At 43.6% G+C, this 24,497-nt stretch overlaps 1 protein-coding gene and 1 long non-coding RNA gene across 7 annotated transcripts in view; one reads left to right on the top strand and one right to left on the bottom strand.

Annotated features, from left to right (window-relative positions):
• The window catches only part of cemip (cell migration inducing hyaluronidase 1), a 197,236-nt gene that overhangs the window by 135,317 nt on the left and 37,422 nt on the right, over positions 1 to 24,497 (top strand). For 5 of the 6 annotated variants that reach the window (XM_088370826.1, XM_088370827.1, XM_088370824.1 and 2 more), the window contains 5 exons: positions 3,371 to 3,518; positions 4,393 to 4,584; positions 12,994 to 13,163; positions 21,466 to 21,675; positions 22,645 to 22,850. In XM_088370826.1, the coding sequence (XP_088226952.1) occupies positions 3,371 to 3,518; positions 4,393 to 4,584; positions 12,994 to 13,163; positions 21,466 to 21,675; positions 22,645 to 22,850 (926 nt within the window). The remainder of the gene's footprint in view (positions 1 to 3,370; positions 3,519 to 4,392; positions 4,585 to 12,993; positions 13,164 to 21,465; positions 21,676 to 22,644; positions 22,851 to 24,497) is intronic. The other variant, XM_088370828.1, reaches the window with a different exon arrangement.
• On the bottom strand, positions 10,083 to 24,423 carry LOC148400102 (uncharacterized). Its single transcript, XR_015857458.1, has 3 exons — positions 24,272 to 24,423; positions 22,151 to 22,221; positions 10,083 to 10,196 (listed from the first exon to the last, which is right to left on the bottom strand). It is a non-coding gene; the product is annotated as an uncharacterized LOC148400102 (long non-coding RNA).

Genomic DNA, 24,497 nt, shown 5'->3' with positions numbered 1-24,497 from the left:
TGATTAACATGTCTCATTCTCATTACCCAACAATGAGCATGGGCTTCCCTGGTTAGAAAATTAAAATATTCAAGCAGTTTCAAAGTATATTATAGCAAAACAAAATAATATAACATAATCCAAAATGGTGTGTTGCTGTGCTTCAGAACAAGTCTTCATCTAATCGATGACTTTTTAAACTATTAGTTTACTATGTTAGGTCAATCTGACTTTGGCACCATCTTCTGGTGAAATTTGGAATGGAGGTTGACTGATTCAACCAACAAATTCCCCTATTCCAATTTAATAATAGTTAATTTGGAAGAACTAACTTTTAAGTAACCCTTACTCAGGCCCCCTTCCTCATGTCTTCCATGCCAAGCTTTGAAATTTGGAATTTCATCTTAGCCAATTCGTCTGGGCCAAATCCAATACACACTCGCGCACCATCTTTTACCTATCCACCATGTAACTCGACAGACTACTGACGATGATGAACAGTTGCCCAGGCCAATGACGAAGGACAGACAGGAAAAATTTGGGAAATTACCCATCTCTGTAAATGAATGAATAAATAAATAAATCCGACATCTCAATGTCTATTGAGAAAGCAGATGAGGCAGGCACGGTCAAGCACACAGACCAGGTATACACAAATGATTACGAAATCAAATCAACTTTGATATGTGAAGAAACAACCAATTATAGTATAATCTATCTTGATAAAAATCTGGGGTTTATTTAGAGGTTTATATATTTATTCAGGTACACATGTATTTATTTACAAATGTGTTTGTTTGTTTGTTTGTTTGTTTGTTTGTTTGTTTGTTTGTTTGTTCGATTTAAATGTAGTATTGCACTCAATCCGCCAGGATGTAGTCTGCTAAAATTGAGAGATTGAGAGAATTCCAATTACAATTTTCTTAATAGTTTTCATTGTATTCATACTTCAAGTTTGGTGAAGGTCTGCTCTAGTCAAGTGAAGTCAAGTTTATTTGTATAGCCCTAAATCACAAACGGTCTCTAAGGGCTTCACATAGCCAAAAATTGACAATTATTCTCAAAGCATCCCCTGATCTTAAGCTCCCAAAAGGGCAAGGAAAAACTCAAAAAAACCCTGCCAGGGGAAAATGAGAAACCTTGAGAAGGGACCACAGATGGAAGGATCCCCCTTTCAGGATCATCAGGTTGTAATGGATGCAGAGAGGGCACAAGTAATACATAATATGAAAATCAATGACAAAATGGATGTCGGAGGTGCCCTCGATTGTCCTGGCAGTGTCTTCAAGGAGGTTGAGCTGCAGTTTCTTCATCTTGAATTGATCCTGGAGAATCCAGTTAGCCGCTATCAGCTTTTGCGCCACCTAACCCCCTCCCCAACCAGGGATAGAAACACATAGAAATGTGTCTTTAAACGTGTCTTAAATGTTTCTACTGAGGTAGTAGTTGTAATATACATTGGTAGGGCATTCCAAAGCTCTGGAGCCCAAATAGAGAATGCTCTAGAACCTGCAGACATTTTCTTTGCCCTCGGTGTAACTAAAAGACTAGCGTTTTGCGAACGAAGGTTACGAGACGGAACATAAGGAATGACTTGGTCGACGAGATATGAAGGCGCTAAGCCATGCAGTGATTTATAGGTTAGTAGAAGAACCTTGAAGTCACATCTTAAATGGACCGGGAGCCAATGTAAGTTGGCTAATATTGGGGTAATGTGATCAAATTTTCTTGACCGTGAGAGCAGCCTCGCAGCGGCATTTTGCACTAACTGTAGACTTTTGATACTGGACTTAGGAAGACCAGAGAATAATACATTACAGTAGTCCAGGCGCGACGTGACGAACGCATGTATAATAGTTTCCGCATCCCCGGTCGAGAGGATCGGACGAATCTTAGCAATATTACGAGGGTGAAAAAACGCAATCCTGGTTATATTCTTAATGTGTTTTTGAAAGGAGAGCGTTTGGTCAAATATTACCCCGAGATTAGTTACAGTATCACTCTGAGTGATAGTACGGTTATCTATAGTTATATTGGTTTCCTTAAATAAGTGTTGATAACGAGTAGGACCAATTATCAACATCTCAGTTTTATCTGGGTTAAGACGAAGGAAGTTGAGAGACATCCATTGCTTGATCTCCGCAAGGCACGCCTCGAGATTACAACAGTCCCGCGGATCTGTCATCGATAACGGCATATATAATTGGGTGTCATCCGCGTAGCATTGAAAACTAATATTATATTTACGTATTATGTCCCCAAGCGGAATCATATAAATATTAAATGAAATCGGTCCGAGTACCGATCCCTGTAACATTATAGAGCTCAGAGAACGTATTGCCATGGACCACTCGGTGCGTCCTGTCTGATCGATAGCAATAGAACCAGCTTAGTGCTGACCCTGAGATACCAACACAACTTTTAAGACGCCCTAATAAAAGTCTACAGTGTCAAAGGCAGCACTAAGATCGAGTAGTAACAATACAGACGACGCATTTGAATCCATAGCTATGAGAAGATCATTAGTCACTTTAGCAAGTGCTGTCTCTGTGGAATGATTAGCTCTAAAACCAGACTGAAAAGGGTCATATCGATTATTAGCGACCATGTAATCAATAAGCTGCTGCGCTACTACTTTTTCAAGAGGTTTTGCTATGAATGGGAGGTTTGAAACTGGCCTATAATTACTGAGACAGTCCGGGTCAAGATTTGCTCGCTTAAGTAGCGCTTTAATAATAGCGGTTTTAAAGGCTGTTGGCACTATCCCAGAGGAAACAGACAGATTGATTATATTTAAGACGGACGGTCCTAAAATTGGAAATAATTCTTTAAGTAGTTTGGCTGGAAGCGGGTCGAGTAAACATGTTGTTTGTTTAGCCGCACTAACCAATTTTGTAAGCATTTCAAGGGACACGCTTTTAAAATTTGAGAGGGTTATTGCATGATCCCCAGCGCAAGTAACCGGCGGAGCGATTGGAATGGTATTCTTGATCTCGTCCCTAATGGACTCAATCTTTTGATCAAAAAATTTCATAAACTCGTCAGCTGAGTGGAAGGAGCTCTCTATTTAATGGCTTTCTATTTACAAGCAGCATGGAAAACAAACAATAACACAAATCTATTTTTTTCACTGCACTGAACATCAATAAAGAGCCCTAACACCACGTTAACTCTTAATCAGGGACTCAATGCCAAATAATGTATCTATTTTGATTGAGGTTTTCCCTGTTTGTTAGCTGATCAGGTAAAAACTCTTCAGAATTAGTTAATTACTAGCAAATGTAACATTTTTCAGGTAGGATATTTGGATAATAGCACAAAATACAAAGGCTTAGGGTTTTACATTGTTATAATTCTGTAATACTGCTGTTTTTGTATTCTTTCTTTCCAGGCTGAAACAAATGACGGCATACCCTCTAACCAGACAGGGGACGTGATCCACAAAAATAACAAAGATTATGGCTTTGTCTGCCGCAATAAAGACCAAGCTCATGGCCTCTGTCACAACTACAGAGTTCGCTTTCTGTGTGGAAAACTTGGTAATTGTATTTTTTTTATTTTTTTATCAGAATGTATCTCAGGTTATTTGTATGAAACATAGGCATTTTCTTTACTTTTTGCTGGTGTTTGATGTGACAGACGTGTCTCTGCTTTGAGAACAAGCAACGCATGATAATTTAGTATATGCTTTACATTGTTACATTACATTACAGTACATTACATTACAGTAACATGGTGATGAGACCTAGGGCCTTATTTTGGTGGAATGGCGTAAAGGTGGGCGTAACTCGTGACAGCCCAAGTCTAGTTTGGTGTGTTTCCTTGGTGTACGGTTGTTGTGCTCATATGGGTGTGCATTGTCATTTTCATGCAAGGGCAATTGTTCAGTTCATGAAAGCAACATGGGGCAATCACTCTGAAACATTAATTGAACAGAGCTTCAGAAAATGTCCCAAATATGAAAATGCAGAATGCATGGCAGCCTCAGTTGCACCCTCCATTGCAGTTATAAGGCAATTCGGTGAGCCAACGACACAGACTTTAAGCTCAGCAGTTAGTGCTCTGTCCAAGTTGGGTGTTTTTTTTCTATTTTTTTGGGGGGGGGGTCTGCAGTGTCATGCACGGCGTACTCGGGTTTTCACTTCGACCGCCCAGATTTTCATGCAAATCAGGTAAAAGTCTACTTGCATCCCCCAATGGGGCACAAAGTTCTAAAAGCCCCCTTACACCCAGTTCTACCAGCACAAAGTCTGACAAAATACCAAAAGAAAGAAAACTCTACTGTTCTTTGCACTAGACTTGTGCCCATTACAAATAGGGTCCGAGGTCTCCGCTTTCTGTAGAATACATTGTTAGCTGTCAACAGTCATTGTCCATTTCTCGAGCTGTAATTCTTATTCTCCAATCCTGCAGTCCGTCCTCAGGCCTCAATTTCAATCGACATGTTGTCCAACAGCACAATTTTGGAGCTTGCAGACCAGCCTATGGGTTGGCAACCTGGGGACCATGTTGTGGTGGCCAGCACGGACTACTCAATGCATCAGACTGAAGGGTTTGAACTAATTCCTTGCCCTACTTGTACACTTAACCAAGTCAAGGTTCGAGGTGAGGAATGTGACTCATAGCACAATCACACATCTTAAAACATTTCAATTCTTGAAATTAAAACTGAAAATACTGAATTAATATTCTTAGTATTAATATTGATTAATATTCTTAGTATTAATATGACTTGCAGTGCTTGACTTGTTTTATTTGATCGAGCTTCAAGCTCCATTTGTGAATCATTGACAAGGATGTTATTGTCATAAACCATGGAAGCAGAAAGTTTCTGTCGCTCAAGAGAAAAATTATGAGGCTGGTATTTGCCAAACCGCATGTTGACAAGTCAAGAGGCTTCTGGGAGAAAGTCCCATAGATAGACGAGAAAAAATCCTTGTTCACTTCAGTTTATGGAGCTATATTTACATTATTAACCCATTCCTGCTTAAGGCCTGTCCACTGACTACAGGAATGATCAGTATCCTGATCAAATTAGGTCTATAAATAGTAATGGTGAAATGGTAAAATAGTGATTCCAAACGGCATATTTTACGAAGGTATAGCTGTGGAACTGGAGTAACTTTGCAGGTTTGCGTGTTTTTAGTTCAATGCAGGTCACATTTGAACAACTTGGAGTACTGTGTTGGAGTCTGGGAAAGGTGTGTGAACTGACTCAGCTTCAAGGGAAAATCACAGCTCGTATCCTGTAGGCATGTGTGTTTCTTAATGGGCCTTTTCATGCTGACTTAAACATTAAATGTATGTACCGTATTGGCCCAAATTTAAGTGTGTGCATGTGCGCGTGTGTGTGTGTGTGGTTCTGCAACAGACAGAAATACAGCATGTAAGTCAACGCTCAACTTCTGACGTCACACAACCCTAGTAGACGGCACACATTACATAACCAACTGCGCGTAACGGTTCCGCTATACTAAATAACCATAAATGAAATACTCTCGGCAACATACCAAACATAAGTCATCGAGACAACAAAATACGTTTGCTGGCGATCGTTAGTCGCTGTGCGGCTTTAACGGCTGTAGTCATTCGTGTACGCTGCTCGTACGATGCCAGGCAAACTTAAAGGAGCGCGCCGGAGGTGTCAATCAATCGGCGCGCACACGAAGCAAACCATGATCGGACAAACGGCACAACAGTGGACAGTAGTAACAATGAAATGTATATACTCACTTTGTGTCAAAGACACACACGATCAAAGCAACATACTCAGTCGATACAGCAGCCTTTAACTTACCGCTGCGCACAAGTGAATGGGTATAACGTCAAGACCCCGAATGTAAGACGACCCCCACTTTTTCAGTCTTATTTCAATGCAAAAAACATTGTCATATATTCGGGCCAATACGGTATGTTTCAACAGAAGATCTAAGCATAGAACATTTTTGTCTGTACAAATAATTTCATGTATTTTGTTTCCTGTTTATGCTCAGTTATTAATGTGTTCTCATACTGTTTTAGGACAATATTTCAGGCCTGATCTGTCAGCTGATTCAAATGGCTTTTTAAAGATACAGCATATACCAGCATCAGAAATACCAACGGTTAATGTATACACTCGCTTGTATTTCCTGACATCCATATCCTAAACAACTGTGGACTGTGGCTTTCCATGTCCCTGTGGGTGCGGGGGTATTCTAGCAAGCACTGTTGGTTATGTATGTGAAAACTTGGAAGAGGTCAACCCTGAGATGAGAAGTTAGAATTACCATCATTTCCGCACTATCAGGGGCAATTAAAAACTTAGAAATTACTCAAAAAACAATAAATGGGTTTTTTTAATACAAAAGTTTTGAAATGTTTTTTGTTCAGTTTTCATTACATAGACTGTTTTGTTTTTGTTTGTATGTTTATTCTTCCAATGGCTCTGTTTTGTATTTTGGTCCATTCATTATTTTCCCCCCACTTGTATTTCATTTGTAAGAGTGAGGGTGGCATCTTCTCTGTAAAATTGCATCCCATTACGAATATGGATAAAGGCAAGAGGTGACGTCAAGTGAGAGGACGAATGGGATGGGAAATTTTCAACCAATCCTTACATCCAATCACTAACGGGCAAACTCAGCCGTTGTGTTTGTTTGTACTTACCGTATTTTCTGCACTATTAGGCGCACTTAAGAACTTAAAATTTACTCAAAAAACCACAGTGCGCCTTATAATGCAGAGCGCCTTGTATATGGATCAATTGATGAATTTGTTGATCCATACTGGTTGTACACAGCGCTCCGCCAAAATGTTTCAGTACGTTTTAGTACGACTAGTAAATTACAAGGTCGCATTGCTTCCCAGCATTACGGCAACCGTGGTAAGGGGGCGTCACTGAATAGCTGTTGTACCCGCGAGGCTATTTCATTTCAAAATAGGCTGTTCCATTAATGTTTTCGAGTACGTTTACGGATAAATATTCAATGGAATCATAAATAAGCAGCCCCAATGTGTTAAATCAGTCTTTAGTCGGTTCCGATCACTTTTATGGGAGAGAGTTTGAGTAACGTGATTATTTACAGGGGGCTGCCATGACACTTTGCTGACGCTCATGGGAGTCTGCAAGCTGAGGCTCATGGGAGTTTGCGGGTGGCTAATGCTATAATGATAGCTGCTATACGCACGAGGCTATTTCATTTCAAAATAGGCTGCTCCGTTAATGTTTCGAGTAAATTTACGGATCGATATGGAACGGAAACATAAGTAAGCAGTACCAATGTGTGAGATCGAACTTTAGTCAGTTCCGATCATTTTATAGGAGATAGTTTGAGAAACGCGATTGTTTACAGAGGGCTTATTGGCTAGTGGATGCATACCGCGACCCTAGTCAACCTCAGTTTGTTGCAGTATAGCTTCTATTTTATGCGCCTTTTAATCCGGTGCGCCCTATATATGAAATAATTTCAAAAATAAAAAATTTAATGTGGGTGCGCCTTATAATCCAGTGCGCCTTATGGTGCGAAAAATACGGTAGTTGAAATAAATGATTGGTGATTTTTCATATCATCTGATCATCAATAAACATCCATCCATCCATCCATCCATCCATCCATCCATCCATCCATTTTCTGAACCGCTTAGTCCCCACGGGGGTCACGGGCGTGCTGGAGCCTATCCCAGCCGTCAACGGGCAGAAGGCGGGGGACACCCTGAACCGGTTGCCAGCCAACCTTTGCATACATTAGAGCAGGGGTCCGGAACCTATGGCTCATGAGCCAGATCTGGCTCGCGAGCCAGAAATGGCTCTTTTGACGACGTTAAAAACATTATTAAAAAGAATACATTAGTACACTAAAAAAATTGTTGGTGTTAATTAAAATACATGCATTTAATTGTATTTAAGCTATCGTTTTTTTTTTAAATGGTATGGCTCTCACGGGAAACAATTTTTTTTACGTCGCCGTTGGCTCTTGATCGTCGCTCTTCGGACACAAAGTATGGCAGCGGACCAAGAGGTTTTTACGGCTTCGTGCACTAACTGCACCCTTCTCTTAGAGAGGTTGTCTCTACTAGAGGGACGTGTCCGCCAGTTAGAGCAGAATAGTGCGATAACAGTAGTTGTGGCGGACACAGACGCGGGCTGTAGTCAGCCCGCTAGCCTGGTTAGCATTAGCCCCAGGCGGCTTGCTAATCGCAATGAGCCAGGTAAGACGCATAGCCGTCCAAAGTCATCTCGGTCTACTGGCCCTCGCACTTTGGTCATAGGTGACTCCATTACCCGAAACATTACGCTTAAAGGTCCAGCCACGGTAATGTATATTCCTGGGGGCAGAGCACCCGATATAGAAGCTAATCTTAGGGAGCTGACTCGCAATAGGCCTAGTCAACAGCGTAGTTCCACCAACACTAGCTACTCGGACATAGTGATACACGTCGGCTCCAATGATGTTAGGATGAGACAATCAGAGATCACAAAGAAAAACATAGCGAGGACTTGTGATCTTGCCAGAAAGATGAGTCGGCATCGAGTATTTGTCTCTGGCCACCTGCCTGGGAGAGGCACTGATGAGAGGTTTAGTAGATTAGTCTCCCTTAATCGATGGATGGCTGGGTTCTGTAAAAAGCAGGGACTGTATTTTATAGATCAGTGGTCCTCCTTCTGGGGCCGCCCCGACCTGCTGAGGAAGGACGGCCTTCACCCTAACCGTGAAGGTGCCTTCACTCTTTCTAGGAATATAGATTACTGTCTGAGCCACTCATGACAGGTCACTTTAGAGCAGGCCAGGGCACAGGTGATTAGACCACCTGTGAGGATGGGTTTGGAGTCTGTTAAGTTAAAGTTAACTAGCGCTAGGCTAGAATTTCAGCATACACATAGCTCCTCGTGTAGACTAGAGCGCGACAGTTTGAATAGTGCTACAGTACACATAAACACACTTTCTACTGGGGTCGTAGACAAATCCAATCACTCCGTCCCGACCGGTCTTGCTGATGAAACGGTGCCTGTTGTAGATAACTTCACATGTGTAACAAATATTCACCATCAAATTCCTACGGTCGTTTCATCCCACCGCGCTAATAAACTTTTGAGAGGTGATGTTAGGCCTAGAGAACACAATTTTACTCGCATCCCGTTTAAAAATCCTTCGATAGATACGCTCCTTGATCGACCGATTACACTTAAACTCGGTTTTATGAATATTAGATCGCTTCATACGAAAGCAGTTCTCGTTAATGACCTTATCACGGAACATAATCTAAACGTTTTTGGTCTTTGCGAGACCTGGTTAAAACCTAATGAACTGCTGCCACTTAACGAGGCCTCGCCTCCAAATTTTGTGGGCTCGCATGTGGCGCGTCCTCGAAAAAAGGGTGGGGGTGTCGCCCTCATCTCAAATTCTGAGCTTAGTTTTAGGCCTCGCTCAATTCACGTATTTAAAACATTTGAAGTTCTCATTGTGCGATCCACTGCTTTACCGTCATTCTATCTTGCTGTTATTTACCGTCCACCCGGGGCTTACTCTGGCTTCCTGGATGAATTTTCAGAATTTGTGGCTGATCTAGTGACAAATGCAGATAATATAGTTATCATGGGTGATTTCAACATCCACATGAATTCACCGTCAGAACCACTGACTTCGGCATTTCAGACTTTAATCGATACGTTTGGTTTTACGCAAGCCGTACAGGCAGCAACGCATAAGAATGGAAATACCTTAGATCTGGTATTATCCCGGGGACAAGCAACCTCAAATATAGAAGTACTGCCATACACTACTGTTTTGTCTGATCATTTCTTAATAAAATTTGAAATTTTAGTCCCTTGTCAAAGACAAGAGACCAATCAGAATTATAGCAGCCGTAATTTTAACTCCATGATTGCAACTGCGCTATCTGAGTTACTGTCGCCGGCAACCGCCATGTTTCCCACATACAGCGGCTCTATTGATAATCTTACAAATGAATTCAATGCGACATTATTAAAAGCCATCGACTCTGTGGCGCCGCGACGTCTGAAAACTCGCCGTAGATGGCCAACTCCGTGGTTCACAGATGAAACACGTACGCTTAAGCAATTATGTAGAAAGCATGAGCCACACAGAAAGCGAACTCTGTAGTTGTGACAGAGGCCATGAGCTTGGTCTTTATTGCGGCAGACAAAGCCATAATCTGTTATTTTTGTGGATCACGTCCCCTGTCTGGTTAGAGGGTATGCCGTCATTTGTTTCAGCCTGGAAAGAAAGAATACAAAAACAGCAGTATTACAGAATTATAACAATGTAAAACCCTAAGCCTTTGTATTTTGTGCAATTATCCAAATATCCTACCTGAAAAATGTTACATTTGCCACTTGGTAATAAAATATCTACAGTAATTAACAAATTCTGAAGAGTTTTTAACTGATCAGCTAACAAACAGGGAAAACCTCAATCAAAATAGATACATTATTTGGCATTGAGTCCCTGATTAGGAGTTAACGTGGTGTTAGGGCTCTTTATTGATGTTCAGTACAGTGAAAAAAATAGATTTGTGTTATTGTTTGTTTTCCATGCTGCTTATAAATAGAAAGCCATTAAATAGAGAGCTCCTTCCACTCAGCTGACGAGTTTATGAAATTTTTTGCTCAAAAGATTGAGTCCATTAGGGACGAGATCAAGAATACCATTCCAATCGCTCCGCTGGTTACTAGCGCTGGGGATCATGCAATAACCGTCTCAAATTTTAAAAGCGTGTCCCTTGAAATGCTTACACAATTGGTTAGTGCGGCTAAACAAACAACATGTTTACTTGACCCGCTTCCAGCCAAACTACTTAAAGAATTATTTCCAATTTTAGGACCGTCCGTCTTAAATATAATCAATCTGTCTGTTTCCTCTGGGATAGTGCCAACAGCCTTTAAAACCGCTATTATTAAACCATTACTTAAGCGAGCAAATCTTGACCCGGGCTGTCTCAGTAATTATAGGCCAGTTTCAAACCTCCCATTCATAGCAAAACTTCTTGAAAAAGTAGTAGCGCAGCAGCTTATTGATTACATGGTCGCTAATAATCGATATGACCCTTTTCAGTCTGGTTTTAGAGCTAATCATTCCACAGAGACAGCACTTGCTAAAGTGACTAATGATCTTCTCATAGCTATGGATTCAAATGCGTCGTCTGTATTGTTACTACTCGATCTTAGTGCTGCCTTTGACACTGTAGACTTTTATTAGGGCGTCTTAAAAGTTGTGTTGGTATCTCAGGGTCAGCACTAAGCTGGTTCTATTGCTATCTATCAGACAGGACGCACCGAGTGGTCCATGGCAATACGTCCTCTGAGCTCTATAATGTTACGTGTGGTGTCCCACAGGGATCGGTACTCGGACCGATTTTATTTAATATTTATATGATTCCGCTTGGCGACATAATACGTAAATATAATATTAGTTTTCAATGCTACGCGGATGACACCCAATTATATATGCCGTTATCGATGACAGATCCGCGGGACTGTTGTAATCTCGAGGCGTGCCTTGCGGAGATCAAGCAATGGATGTCTCTCAACTTCCTTCGTCTTAACCCAGATAAAACTGAGATGTTGATAATTGGTCCTACTCGTTATTAACACTTACATAAGGAAACCTCTATAACTATACTGTCACTCAGAGTGATACTGTAACTCATCTCGGGGTAATATTTGACCAAACGCTCTCCTTTAAAAACACATTAAGAATATAACCAGGATTGCGTTTTTTCACCTTCGTAATATTGCTAAGATTCGTCCGATCCTCTCGACCGGGGATGCGGAAACTATTATACATGCGTTCGTCACGTCGCGCCTGGACTACTGTAATGTATTATTCTCTGGTCTTCCTAAGTCCCTCATCAAAAGTCTACATTTAGTACAAAATGCTGCTGCGAGGCTGCTCTCACGGACAGGAAAATTTGATCACATTACCCCAATATTAGCCAACTTACATTGGATCCCGGTCCATTTAAGATGTGACTTCAAGGTTCTTCTACTAACCTATAAATCACTGCATGGCTTAGCGCCTTCATATCTCGTCGACCTAGTCGTTCCTTATGTTCCGTCTCGTAACCTTCTTTTGCAAAACGCTAGTCTTTTAGTTACACCGAGGGCCAAGAAAATGTCTGCAGGTTCTAGAGCATTCTCTATTCGGGCTCCAGAGCTTTGGAATGCCCTACCAATGGATATTAGAACGACTACCTCAGTAGACACATTTAAGACACGTTTAAAGACACATTTTTTTGAAATGGCCTTTAACTAACTTGTACTGGCCGATTCGGCCGGAGTTTGTTTTGTTCTCTCTGCCCACCCCCTCCCTGGCTGGGGAGGGGGTTAGGTGGCGCAAAAGCTTATAGCGGGTAGCTGGATTCTCTGGGACCAATTCAAGATGATGAAACTGCAGCTCAAGAAACTGCCGGGACAATCGAGGGCACCTCCGACATCCATTTTTTCATTGATTTTCATATTATGTATTACTTGTGCCCTCTCTGCATCCATTACAACCTGGTGATCCTGAAAGGGGGATCCTTCCATCTGTGGTCCCTTCTCAAGGTTTCTCATATTCCCCTGGCAGGGGTTTTTTGAGTTCTTCCTTGCCCTTTTGGGAGCTTAAGATCAGGGGATGCTTTGAGAATAATTGTCAATTTCTGTCTATGTGAAGCCCTTTGAGACTGTTTGTGATTTAGGGCTATACAAATAAACTTGACTTGACTTGACTTTAAAAAATGGGCATTTATGGCTCTGTCCGCCAAAAAGGTTCCCGACCCCTGCATTAGAGCATAACAAATGTTCATGGCAGTGAATGTTTAAGTTTTATGCTTTGAGTAAAAAAAAAAAAAAAAGAATGCAAAAGGGCGAAAGTTTGGGTGACATTTGTTCTACCTGTGTGCGGCATAACTCTGGATTTAAATGACTAAACAACTATTGATGTCTCCTCAGGCAGCACATTGGTGGGGGGGTGGATTATGTCCTCTGCAGTTATAGAAGACCAGTTTTTTATGCATGTGTGTATGTGTTCACAGGCAAAGCCCAATTTATTCACATGGGTGAAGAGGTAGATGGGGTGGATATGAGAGCTGAGGTTGGCCTGCTGAGTCGTAATATCCTAGTCCGTGGTGAGATCGAGCCCAGCTGTTATGGCAATGAAGCCTGCAAATTCTTTGACTTTGACACCTTTGGAGGACATTTGAAGGTACACTATACTTTCTAACATTTTTAATGAACGGATAAATGTTGAGTATAAAATTTAGTTTTGTCTTGTCAGTACATAGTACATAAATCATTTCTACTCGCACAGATGTCAAACTTAAATCATGTCATTGACGCTATTTAACCTACTACTGTATGTTATACATCAGTGTTTCCCAACCTTTTTTCAATCACGGCACACCTTTTCATTGGAAAAAATCTCGCGCCACACCGCCAACAAAAATCTGTTAAGCTCCTATATTAAAATCAGTTATATTACAACGAAACACGTACAGTCCTATTCCTATATATGTATGGAGAGTCGAATAATTTAATAGAAATAAATACTAAATATTCTTTAAATTGTATTCCTTTTTTTAAATAAAAGTGACAGTTTTTTAAAAAGGTTTTAGACGGTGTAAGAAATAAACTATTTAAAGTGATTGTGATTAAAATAAAATAATCAACGTGATATTGTTTACTGTTTTAGACTAGGTCTATAAATATTGCAACAATAAGAACAAAGTCACTTTTAAAGACTCTCTGCTGTTCTGACATCAGCTGAGTGGCTATCACAGTCGAGGAATCTCGACTTGGCTGCTTATTTTACGTATGTGAAAAATAACCAATCCAGGTTCTCCGGTTGAACTTCATGCTCTGATTTCCATTGGACCACAAACGAACCACAACCGTCATAGTGTCTGTCACTGTTAGCAAAAGCACACAGCAACACACACATAAACTGAATATGTGCCGATGCAATACAATCAGATCGACACAATATGAAATCTCAAGATTCTCCGATTCTCCACACATGCACGATTAGCAAGTGGCTGACCAGGCCTTGCGCGAACTGCCGGTGGTTTGGCGATTACAATCCCACGCCACAGCTGAACGTCTTTCACGGCACACCAGTGTGCCGCGGGACAGTGGTTGGGAAACACTGTTATACATTAAAGCGCAGGTGTCAAACTCAAGGCCCGGGGGCCAGATACGGCCCGCTACATCATTTTATGTGGCCCGCAAAGACAAATTGTGCATCAAATTTGTATGTCATTACTAGAATTGTAAACTGTCTTCACTTTTAATATCTTTTTTTTTCATATTTGACCAGTTTTTACTCGTCTGATTTGAAAACGAGTTATTTGTCAGTTTGATTAGTAGCTTTTACTGTATATAATATGAGGTGCTCATACATTTATTTAGGTTGACATAATGGCCCTCCGAAAGAATAGGGAATTGGAGTGATGATTTTGAAGGCATGGAACCATTCAATGGATAAACTGTTAAATTTGTCACGTCTTCTTCCTCTAAACTTCAATCATGTAATCCACCAAACACTAAAAATTAGTTAATAATAAAAGAGTAAAATGGGCTGTTTGACATTGTTATAAAAATTGGTGGTAACTTTTTCATGGGTTCAACCCACATAGTAGTAAGTTCTGCTGCTCATCCTACAAATGCATGTTCCTTACAAATGTGGCACCATTTGAAAGGGTAATAAACTTCTGACTGAAAGGTATTGTTAAACCAAGAAATAATGAAACAATCATATGTATGTTGCATTTTTCCTTCCATGTTCCAAAAACATGCTAATAAAAGGTCCCTCAATTCAACATATTTCCTTGGCGCTAAAATGGCACAAGATGGTGTTATATTTTTATTAGGCAATGCTTTGGTGCCATCTTGTATCAGGGCATTTAGAAAGAGCATAAACATGGACAAGAGGTGAGTTTTTCAGAGAATATCAGAAAAAAATAAATGGAAAAGGTGAATTTGATTAACCTGAAAAGAGCCAGATTGATATGTGAATCACTCAAGTTCTCCACAGTATCAATAGGGGACTGCTGAACTGTGATATGCTCAAGATAGGTAGGACAAACAGTACAATACTCAAAACTTTTAAGGCGATGTGAAAACTTCTGCATGCCTACCAAACTTTCGTTTTAACCAATCACAACAACGGATGATAATCACCAGCATCGGCTGGAGGGAGGGACGTGCTGGACCGGACAGGCTTTATGTGGGAGATGTGGAACGTGGGATGAATCCGGAGGGTAGGAGGCAAACGGAGACGGACTGCCGAGGGACTGATGACGGACACAATCTCAAACGGGCCAATGAAGTGAGAACATTTTTGCTCATGGATTTAAGGGGAATGTCACGGGATGAGAGCCAGACCCTTTAACCAGGGGGATACCGAGGAGCGGAAGTATGCCTACGGTCAGCGTATTTTCGATTTTGTTCAATTGTGCGTTGAAGGGCTTTGATGGTGTTGGACCAGACGTGTTTACAGTGGCGCATGTGATGGTGGACGGAAGTGATCTCCTTCTCATCAGCTGGGAATAGTGGTGGTTGATAGCCGAGTGACACTTTAAATGGAGACAGGCCTGTGGCAGCGGAGACATGCGAATTGTGGGCATACTCCACCCATGGCAGAAACTTATTCCAGTCGGAGGGGTTATCAGAGGTGAGACATCTGAGGGTTGATTCGAGTTCTTGGTTCTTGCGTTCAGTTTGACCGTTTGCTTGAGGATGGTAACCAGATGTCAGGGAGACCTTAGCACCAAGAGCCGAGCAGAATTGTTTCCAGACCCGTGAGATGAATTTTGGGCCACGATCTGAGAGGATCACTTGAGGGATGCCTTGGAGACAGAAAACGTGTTTGACCAAGAGTTGAGCGGTCTCGAGAGCAGAGGGAGCTTTCTGAGGGGAACCAGATGATAGGATTTGGAGAAGCGGTCGATGATGGTGAGAATGGTGGTCATCCCCAGAGAAACGGGCAATCCTGTTACAAAATCCGATGCGACATGGGACCAGGGAAGTCTGGATGTGGTGAGGGGTTGTAGAAGTCCAGCAGGCGGTCTGTGAGTCGCCTTATTGCGTGCGCAGATGGGACATGCGAAGACATACTTCCTAGTGTCCCTATGGATTGATAGCCACCAGAAGCATCTGGAGATCAGAGCGATGGTGCGACTGGTTCCAGAATGGGCTGAAAACTTAACCGAGTGAAACCAGTGAATGAGGCGAGAGTGGACTGAGGAAGGAACGTAGGTTCTGACTTGTGGACCGGTACCAGGATCGGGTTCATGGAGCTGAGCCTGTGAGATCAGTTCTTCAATGTCCCAGGAGAGGGAGCCTATGGTGCAACTGGGGGGAAGGATGGGAGCTAGTTCCTCTTCAGACTTGGGTGAGAACTGTCGGGACAGGGCATCTGGTTTGGTGTTCTTGGAGCCAGGGTGATAGGAGGTGGACAAATCGAACCGGGAGAAGAACAAGGACCAGCGAGACTGTCGAGAATTCAGGCGTTTGGCGGACTGTAGATATGCCAGGTTCTTGTGGTTGGTCCAGACCATCACGGGTTGTTCAGTACCCGCTAGCCAGTGGCGCCAGCTTAATTGCCAGAAGCGGTCGGTCGCTGACATCATAGTTTCTCTCTGCGGGTGACAGACGTCGGGAGAAAAATGCGCAAGGGTGAAGCTTCCCATTGGAGTCCATGAGTTGTGATAGTATCGCGCCTTCTCCTGTGTTGGATGCGTCGACTTCCAGGGTGAACTGTTTGCAGGGGTCCAGGTGGATGAGTATTGGTACCTGTGAGAACCTCTTCTTTAACGCGGTGAACGCGGCATTGGCTTCTTGAGTCCAGGTGAATGTTGTCTTGGTGGAGGTCAGGGCCGCTAGGGTTGCAGCTGTTTGACTCTAATTGCGGATGAAACGGCGGTAGAAGTTGGCAAACCCGAGAAAGCGTTGGACCTGGTTACGGGTTTCCGGGACAAGCCACTCCAGGACGGCTTTGATCTTGTCAGGGTCCGGCCGAACCTGTCCACCCTCGAGAATGAATCCCAAAAAGGTGACAGATTGTTTGTGGAACTTGCATTTCTCTGCCTTGATGTACAATCGGTTGTCCAGGAACCACCAGGTAGCACCAGGTGGACATGATGGCGATGTTCGGAGGGGTTTCGCGAGTAAATGAGGATGTCATCCAGATAGACAAAAACTAATTTATTGAGAAAGTCTCGGAGGACAGCGTTGACCAAGGCTTGAAAAACAGCGGGGGCGTTGCAAAGTCCATAGGGCATGACGAGGTATTCGAAGTGGCCTCGTGGGGTCTTGAAAGCGGTCTTCCACTCATCTCCCTGGCGGATCCTGACCAGATGATATGCATTTCGGAGGTCAAGCTTGGTGAAGATGGTTGATTCTTGGACTGGTTCAAATGCTGACGAGATGAGGGGAAGGGGGTACCTATTCTTGGCGGTGATGAGGTTGAGGCCTTGGTACTCGATGCAAGGGCGGAGAGTCCTATCCTTCTTGCCTGCGAAAAAGAATCCTGCCCCCAGAGGTGAGGAGGAAGGACGAATTATGCCAGCGGCCAGTGACTCGATATATGTCTCCATGGCTGCTGGTCTTTCTGAGCGGGAAATGTTGTAGAGCCTACTGGACGGTAGCGGGGCACCGGGAAGGAGTTGTGTAGCACAATCATATGGGCGATGAGGTGGTAAAGACAAAGCCTTGCTCTTGTTGAAGACTTGCTTAAGTTCATGGTATTCTTCTGGAACCTGCGTGAGATTGATGGGACCTGTTTCATCAGGGCAAGCGAGAGGGCACGGCAGACTGAAGACAGGAGGTTAGATAATTTGTGAACTAGGACTCGATGTGACTATCTGACCAGTTAATATGTGGATTGTGTTTCTGGAGCCAGGGGAAACCGAGTACAAGGGCTGACTGTCTTGCGGGAAAAACAAGGAATGAGATGAGTTCTCTGTGGTTGCCAGAGATGATTAACTCCACAGGTCGAGTGCGTTGGGTGACTCTGGATAGTCCACTACCATCCAGGGCAAAAACAGAGAGAGGAGTGGAGAGAGGCACCGTTTCAATCTGGGCTCGGGAGATGAATTCCTGGTCGATGAGGTTCTGTTCGCAGCCAGAGTCAACTAGGGCAGATAGTTTGAAAATGTTATTGTGGACTGACACTATGGCGGATAGAGAGAAGCGAGGGGTCTGAATATCTGGAGGATGGGCCGGCGATATCCCCTTCACGACCGGCGGACCCTCTCTTTTGGCCGGATCGGACAGAGGGCAACAAAATGATCCGGTGAACCGCAGTACAGGCATTGCCTTGACTCTCTGCGCCGCTGCAGTTCCTCAGGGGAAAGTCGAGTCCGACCCACCTGCATAGCCTTGGGCTCTGGAGAGAAATGGTTAGGCAGCGGCCAAGGCGGACTAGTGGTAAGCCGAGGAGGCTGCGGTCTCGCCACCGGTCGTGAGCTCTTTTGTCTTTCCCTAATTCGGTTGTCTAACCAAATAGCCAAGGCTATTATGTCATCAAGTGTATCAAGTGTTGTGTCTGATCAGTCTCGATCGTAAAAGGCTGTTTGAATTCCTTCAAAAATTCCTCAAAAGAGCACCTAAAATGCCTGCAGTCAGAAAAATGGGCCTCATCCACCTTAGCGCCTTGCCCGTGAGGAGTCCCAAAATAAATGAGATCTTCGCCTCATCGTGGGGAAAAGACTGGGGAGAGTGATTAAACACCAAGGAGCACTGGAGAAGAAAACCACCACAACTACCAACCTCTCCGGAGAACTTGGGGGAACGGACCTCGCCAGAATGCAGAGTCTGCTGCGTGACTGATGGGTAGGCGGCGCCAGCTGGCGGAGAGGAGAGTTCTCTGACCTGGGCGTCTCGAAGAAGATTCGCCAGTGCTTCCAGCTGGTGGTTTGTGTTCTGCTGCTGCTCCAGGAGGGCTCGGAGAGTGGACTCGTGGGATCGAAGCTGGTGTTGTTGGTCTGTGAGGGTCCTTTTGAGTGCCTCTGCTGGGTCTGGTTATTCTGTCATGGTGCGGGCGATTGTTTTGACCCACATGCAGAACGAACTCAGAGAGACCAAAGTGATCGGTAAGGATTTATCGAGATACGGTCGGTAGTTGAGCTGGGTTCCGAAACAGGAGTGGCTGGGCTGGTTCCTTAATGGGGGAGGGCGTGAAACGTCGCCAGAGAGGAGTGGATCTTAGCAGAGATCTGTGAGTGGGGTCCAGGAGTGGAGAGCCAGGAGTTGTGGCGTAGGTGAGCAGGGTAGGGAACGTGGTTTCAACAGTGGAGGTGACCAACATCGTCTAACACTCAGGCGAAGAGTTGTTGATAGCAAGCTCCTTAAGAGCCTTCCCTTGACAAGCCTGATCAGTGGCACCTGTGGATCCTCAGCTACCCTGCTAATGGATGCCACCTGTGGACAGAAAGGAAACCCCTCGGACCCTGACAAAAACAAATTCTCTGGCGTTTGTTAACTCACAAATACCACGAGAATTCAGCTTGCAGGCAAGGTCGCAAGCAGGTGGTGCATCAATGTCCTTGAGCATCCTGCATTGTTTGAAAATGAGAATGGTCGCTAGCTTCAATCCCTGCTATTTGTACAAATTATTTTCAAAATGCATTTTTTATTTTACAACAAACTAGAGAAACTCTCCTTCATTTTCAGTAGGAACAGTGTTGTTGGTCTCCATTTTTTTGCGAGTGCATCATAGTCTGGAGTAAAATTTGCTGTGGCAATTCTTACGATAGAGCCAAGGTGTTGGTCCGTTAACCTAGATCTGTGATTGGGCTTTGTTGATGTTCACGTGGCTGAACTTCTGCTCACACACGTCGGTAGAGCCAAATTGTCCACTCTTTTTTAAACACTCGGTCGGCACTCAGTGTCCGACTTTCTTCTCCTTGGGCCACTCATTTTAATGGAAGGATTCCAGGAGCAGGTTTGTGTGTGCGTGGCTTTAGCGTAAAACTGTATCTGAAAGATCAGTGTGCGAATTACAAGAATGCTGACGTCACAGCCCACACTCGAAATTCGGCACTGATAGTGTTGGATTTTGTCCACAATTTAGGGAGCGCTTTAGCTGCGCCTCACGGCAAAAGCCTTTGCCAATCACCTGTTATCCAATTTACTCACTGCGTGCTCGTTTGATTTCTTCAGATTTAGGAAAATGCAAAGACACTGAAGCAGAAATTAGACTTACACAGGTTGGTTGAGTTCAATCACAATTCTTGTTCAGAAAGCTCTGTTTTCAGGAAAGTACAATACAGCGCTGGGCCCTTCAAGAGCGGAAAATTTCCATTCAGAAAAGGCAAAGTCCAAGGTTGTTAGATCAGTTTTATATTCAGTAGCACATTGTGGGCTGGGATTGATGGGCGATGAGTCTTCGGGGTGGGGCAAGTTCGAAGGAGAGTCTGCTTCCATGGGAGTGGTGCTGGTTATGGGCGATTCGGTGTGTTGGTGGGGGGCTGTTGGTGTGTGTGTGTGGAGGGGGCTGTTGTCTTCCATCCCGTCTCTCGGCCTTGGCGATCATCTTTGGCCGAGTTCTCGGGTGGCTCCTTCTGGCACCCACTGGTTTTATCTCCACGTGAGCTTCCTGTGAACATTCTTCTCCAATCTTGGACATACACTGTCGTACCGCATTCAACCGTATCTTTGCTTTGTTAGGCAAACTATTTCCCTCTGTGCAGAGCGTTCAGTAGTAATCAAAAACTGGCGTCTAGCATTAGTCAAAACATAAGATACAATCAAGTACTGAACGGTCAAGACGACTCTGGCCGTGTCCATGATTCAGAGAAAAAACATCAGGCATGAATTCCACAGTTCCTTAAGGGTCATTAAGGTATTCAGGCAATATATCAAAAGTCATTTGTTATTTCAAAGTCCTCAGAAATATATATATCAGATCATAAAGTTATAAAAACCTTTCTCATCACCACTTATCAAAAATGTCTAGTTATGTCTTCTTTATTGATTTGGTGTGTAGGTATAATTATATGCTTCAAATGTTTCTTTTATTTATTTAATATGTGAATATACTTGTCTGCTTATGTACTTTATTCAATGAGGTTTGAGCATATCTGTTTTTGTAGCGAGGCAGGACTTTTTGTATTTCGACCTCATTCCTTCAATAGAAATAGAGCGCGGAGTGCACCGCGTCCGTACTACTGAGTACGTACACGCACTTGTGAGTGTGCTCTGAGCTTTCTGACACGGCTTCCGGGAGTAAATGCACAGGCGGGCGTTTCCCCATCTACTGGGGAAACACAGTGATTGCAGGGAAAATGACAAAATGTTTCATCATACAATTTATTCAGGTTTGGCGGGCCGGATTAATCGACTCTGTGGGCCGGATGTGGCCCGCGGGCCGTAGTTTGCCCATGTCTGTTCTAGGTGATATATTTTTGCAAAGTGCTTTGTGATGGAAAACGCTGTTGTGAAATCGCTATAGAAATAAAGATGTATTGCATATCTTGAAACTGACTAATCCCCTCTGCTATCATTAGGTAGAGCGAGGTTTCAAGGCCACACACATATCAGGTGTGGAGCTGCAACACATGGGCCAACAAACAATGGGACACTACCCAGTCCATTTCCATATGAATGGTGAAGTGGATGAGAGGGGAGGTTACAACCCCCCCACCTATGTCAGTGATTTGTCAATCCACCACACGTTCTCTCGCTGCGTAACCATCCACAGCTCCAATGGACTTCTGGTGAGTTCAGCTTTTGTTTATGAACAGGAAAGTGCTTATATATTATATAGGATAGGAATAGATAGGAATTATTTGCCACTCACTGTTAACGTATGTTCGCTGTCTGATGGTCACTAACAGATTGTGCAGGTTGGATATCCAATTATAGGCATCGACTTGCATTCTTGAACCGGGAAAAAATATTTATCCGTGCTTTGTTTTGCTCAATTCCTTAATTCCTTAAAAACATCTGGGGAAACCCAGTGAGCTAGATCAAAGTTGTCTGGAAAAAGGTTCCGTTCAATATAAAATTTGTAATTCCCGCTCAAAAATTGTAAAACGTCAAGACCTGAATCAGTTTTAAGTAAACTGCGTTCAAGCACGCCAAGACAGCCTCATTTTTTTCATAGCAGTCGGTCTGAAGCATTTTTAATCAGTGTTTCACTTGCCTGCCTGAAGATGATACAATTCTAAAGAATCTGGGTTGAGGGCTTACCTGTTCAGCATCTTCTCACGCTCCTCTGGTTCCCCGCCTACTGCTTCTCTATCCATCTGGGCTGCGGCCTCCTGCACACACGCAGCCAAAACAGCCCATCCTTGGTCCCAAAATTCTCTTGTGTTTAGTCTTTTGAAAGTCATGTTGACTGTGAACAACATGTTTACTGCTAGTGTCATGTAAAGTTCAGAGTACATGCACGTTCATGTTTATCAATGTCAGTTATCTGGATGTATGCAAGTAAAACTGATCAAGTATATGAATATGTGTATTTTCACGAACAGGGAATTTGACCCTACCGCTTCACTACCCAACTGTGAATGGTGTCAGATTTATTGCACATGAATTGTTTTGTCTTAAACATAATTTACTCTTCCAAGAGAGAAAAGCAAATAAAAAGAGGAAGTAATATGATAGACAGTTTATTCAGTTACATTTATAAACACTTGTGCTCTTGTTGTTTGTAATAAAAAACTAAATATTCTCCTTTGCAGGTAAAAGACGTGGTGGGCTATGACACGCTGGGCCACTGTTTCTTTACAGAGGATGGTCCTGAGGAGAGAAACACATTTGATCACTGTCTGGGCCTCATGGTCCGAGCGGGTACTCTACTGCCTTCAGACAGAGACAGCAAAATGTGTCGTGATATCACTGATGGAGCATACCCTGGATATGTAGCCAACCCACGGCAAGACTGCAGGTAAGACTGCAATGGCAGGACCCGTGTTTAGTCCATTAAGAGGGTACATCTCTACTACCTTGTGACTTGTGTGCCTCAAAAGCATTTGATTCTGACAAAAAATGGGCCCAAAACTAGACAAACTAGACAATCTGCTGAACATCAGCTGAAAAAGAATTAACTCATCATATGCAGCTGCAGGGATTAGGAGCAAACTGAGCTATGTTTGTAGACAAATACGGATACCCTCTAATATGTTAGAATGTTGTTAATTTATTGGGTCCAGTAGTGTTGGTTGGGTTTTCATTTTCATATAGTCTGACAAAGCACGAATGCACTTGTGGTTTGTATACCGCGCCATGTACGGTATACCTACGTATTATGCAATCTTATCTTGCAGATCTTAACAAATTGGTCCCTATTTTTGTAGACGTGCCCGTGCACTTGGTGTAAAAACATTCATTGCCGGGTCAATTTTGGTTCAACGTGTTTCCAGAATTGGTAGAATGCACCAAGAACTTAGACTCGCAGAATATATTTTGTCAAAATATTACTTTTTTTTATTACAAATGCTAAAACACATAGGCAACATCTAGCTAGCAAAAACAAATCTTTGCACAGGGGCTAGTCAATATTCCACAAAAACCATGATGAGTAAAAAAACATCAATAACACACGCGCACACGCGCACACGCGCACACGCGCACACGCGCACACGCGCACACGCGCACACGCACACACGCACACACGCACACACGCACACACGCACACACGCACACACGCACACACGCACACACGCACACACGCACACACGCACACACGCACACACGCACACACGCACACACGCACACACGCACACACGCACACACGCACACACGCACACACGCACACACGCACACACACACACACACACACACACACACACACACACACACACACACACACACACACACACACACACACACACACACACACACACACACACACACACACACACACACACACACACACACACCTCTGAAAAAGCATGTCTGGCACAACGGTGGTGTCTTGTGATTTTGGTGGATTTGTTGATGACTGCTAGGATAGGCTGCAGCACGGCCGCGACCCCCGTGGGGACAAGTGGAATGGAAAATGGATGGATGTTCGAGGTACAGGCAAACGCAGCCGTATGGTTGATGTTGATGCCGGCAACACACGCGTGCATACAGTGCATACTTCTCATGTTAAAGGCTTTTTTAGGTATTTTCTAAAACATCTACACCAGTATACTCTGTGAATGAGACACCTCACCATTCTCTCCTCCCTAACAGTTTCAGTAGTGCTGTCAGGAATGATTGGAGCCAGGGCAACCAAATGTAGCTTGAACCGGGGTTTAGTGAAAGGAAAGGAGTTGGAAGGGAGGTAGGCGGGGAACGAAGACAGATAGGATAGAGACTCACCGCCAGCAAACAGAGAGACAGAAGCCGACTCGGACACGGAACAGATTCTGACCGTGAGCCTCCGCACAAGACCGGGGGAAAACTGGACGAGCAGGACAGGAATACAAGGTGCGGACACAGACGGGAGACAACAGTAGACACCGAAAGGGAGAAACACACGGGCAGGGCTTAAATACACAAGGTAACAAGAGGGAGCAGGTGACATCCATGACGATAACGAAGGGGT

The sequence above is a fragment of the Syngnathus floridae genome, chromosome 3 (genome assembly GCF_059516105.1).
Source record: "Syngnathus floridae isolate MCC-2025c chromosome 3, RoL_Sflo_1.0, whole genome shotgun sequence".
Taxonomy (NCBI): domain Eukaryota; kingdom Metazoa; phylum Chordata; class Actinopteri; order Syngnathiformes; family Syngnathidae; genus Syngnathus; species Syngnathus floridae.
The sequence above is the reverse complement of the archived record's forward strand: the minus strand, read 5'-3'. Positions and strand labels throughout refer to the sequence as shown.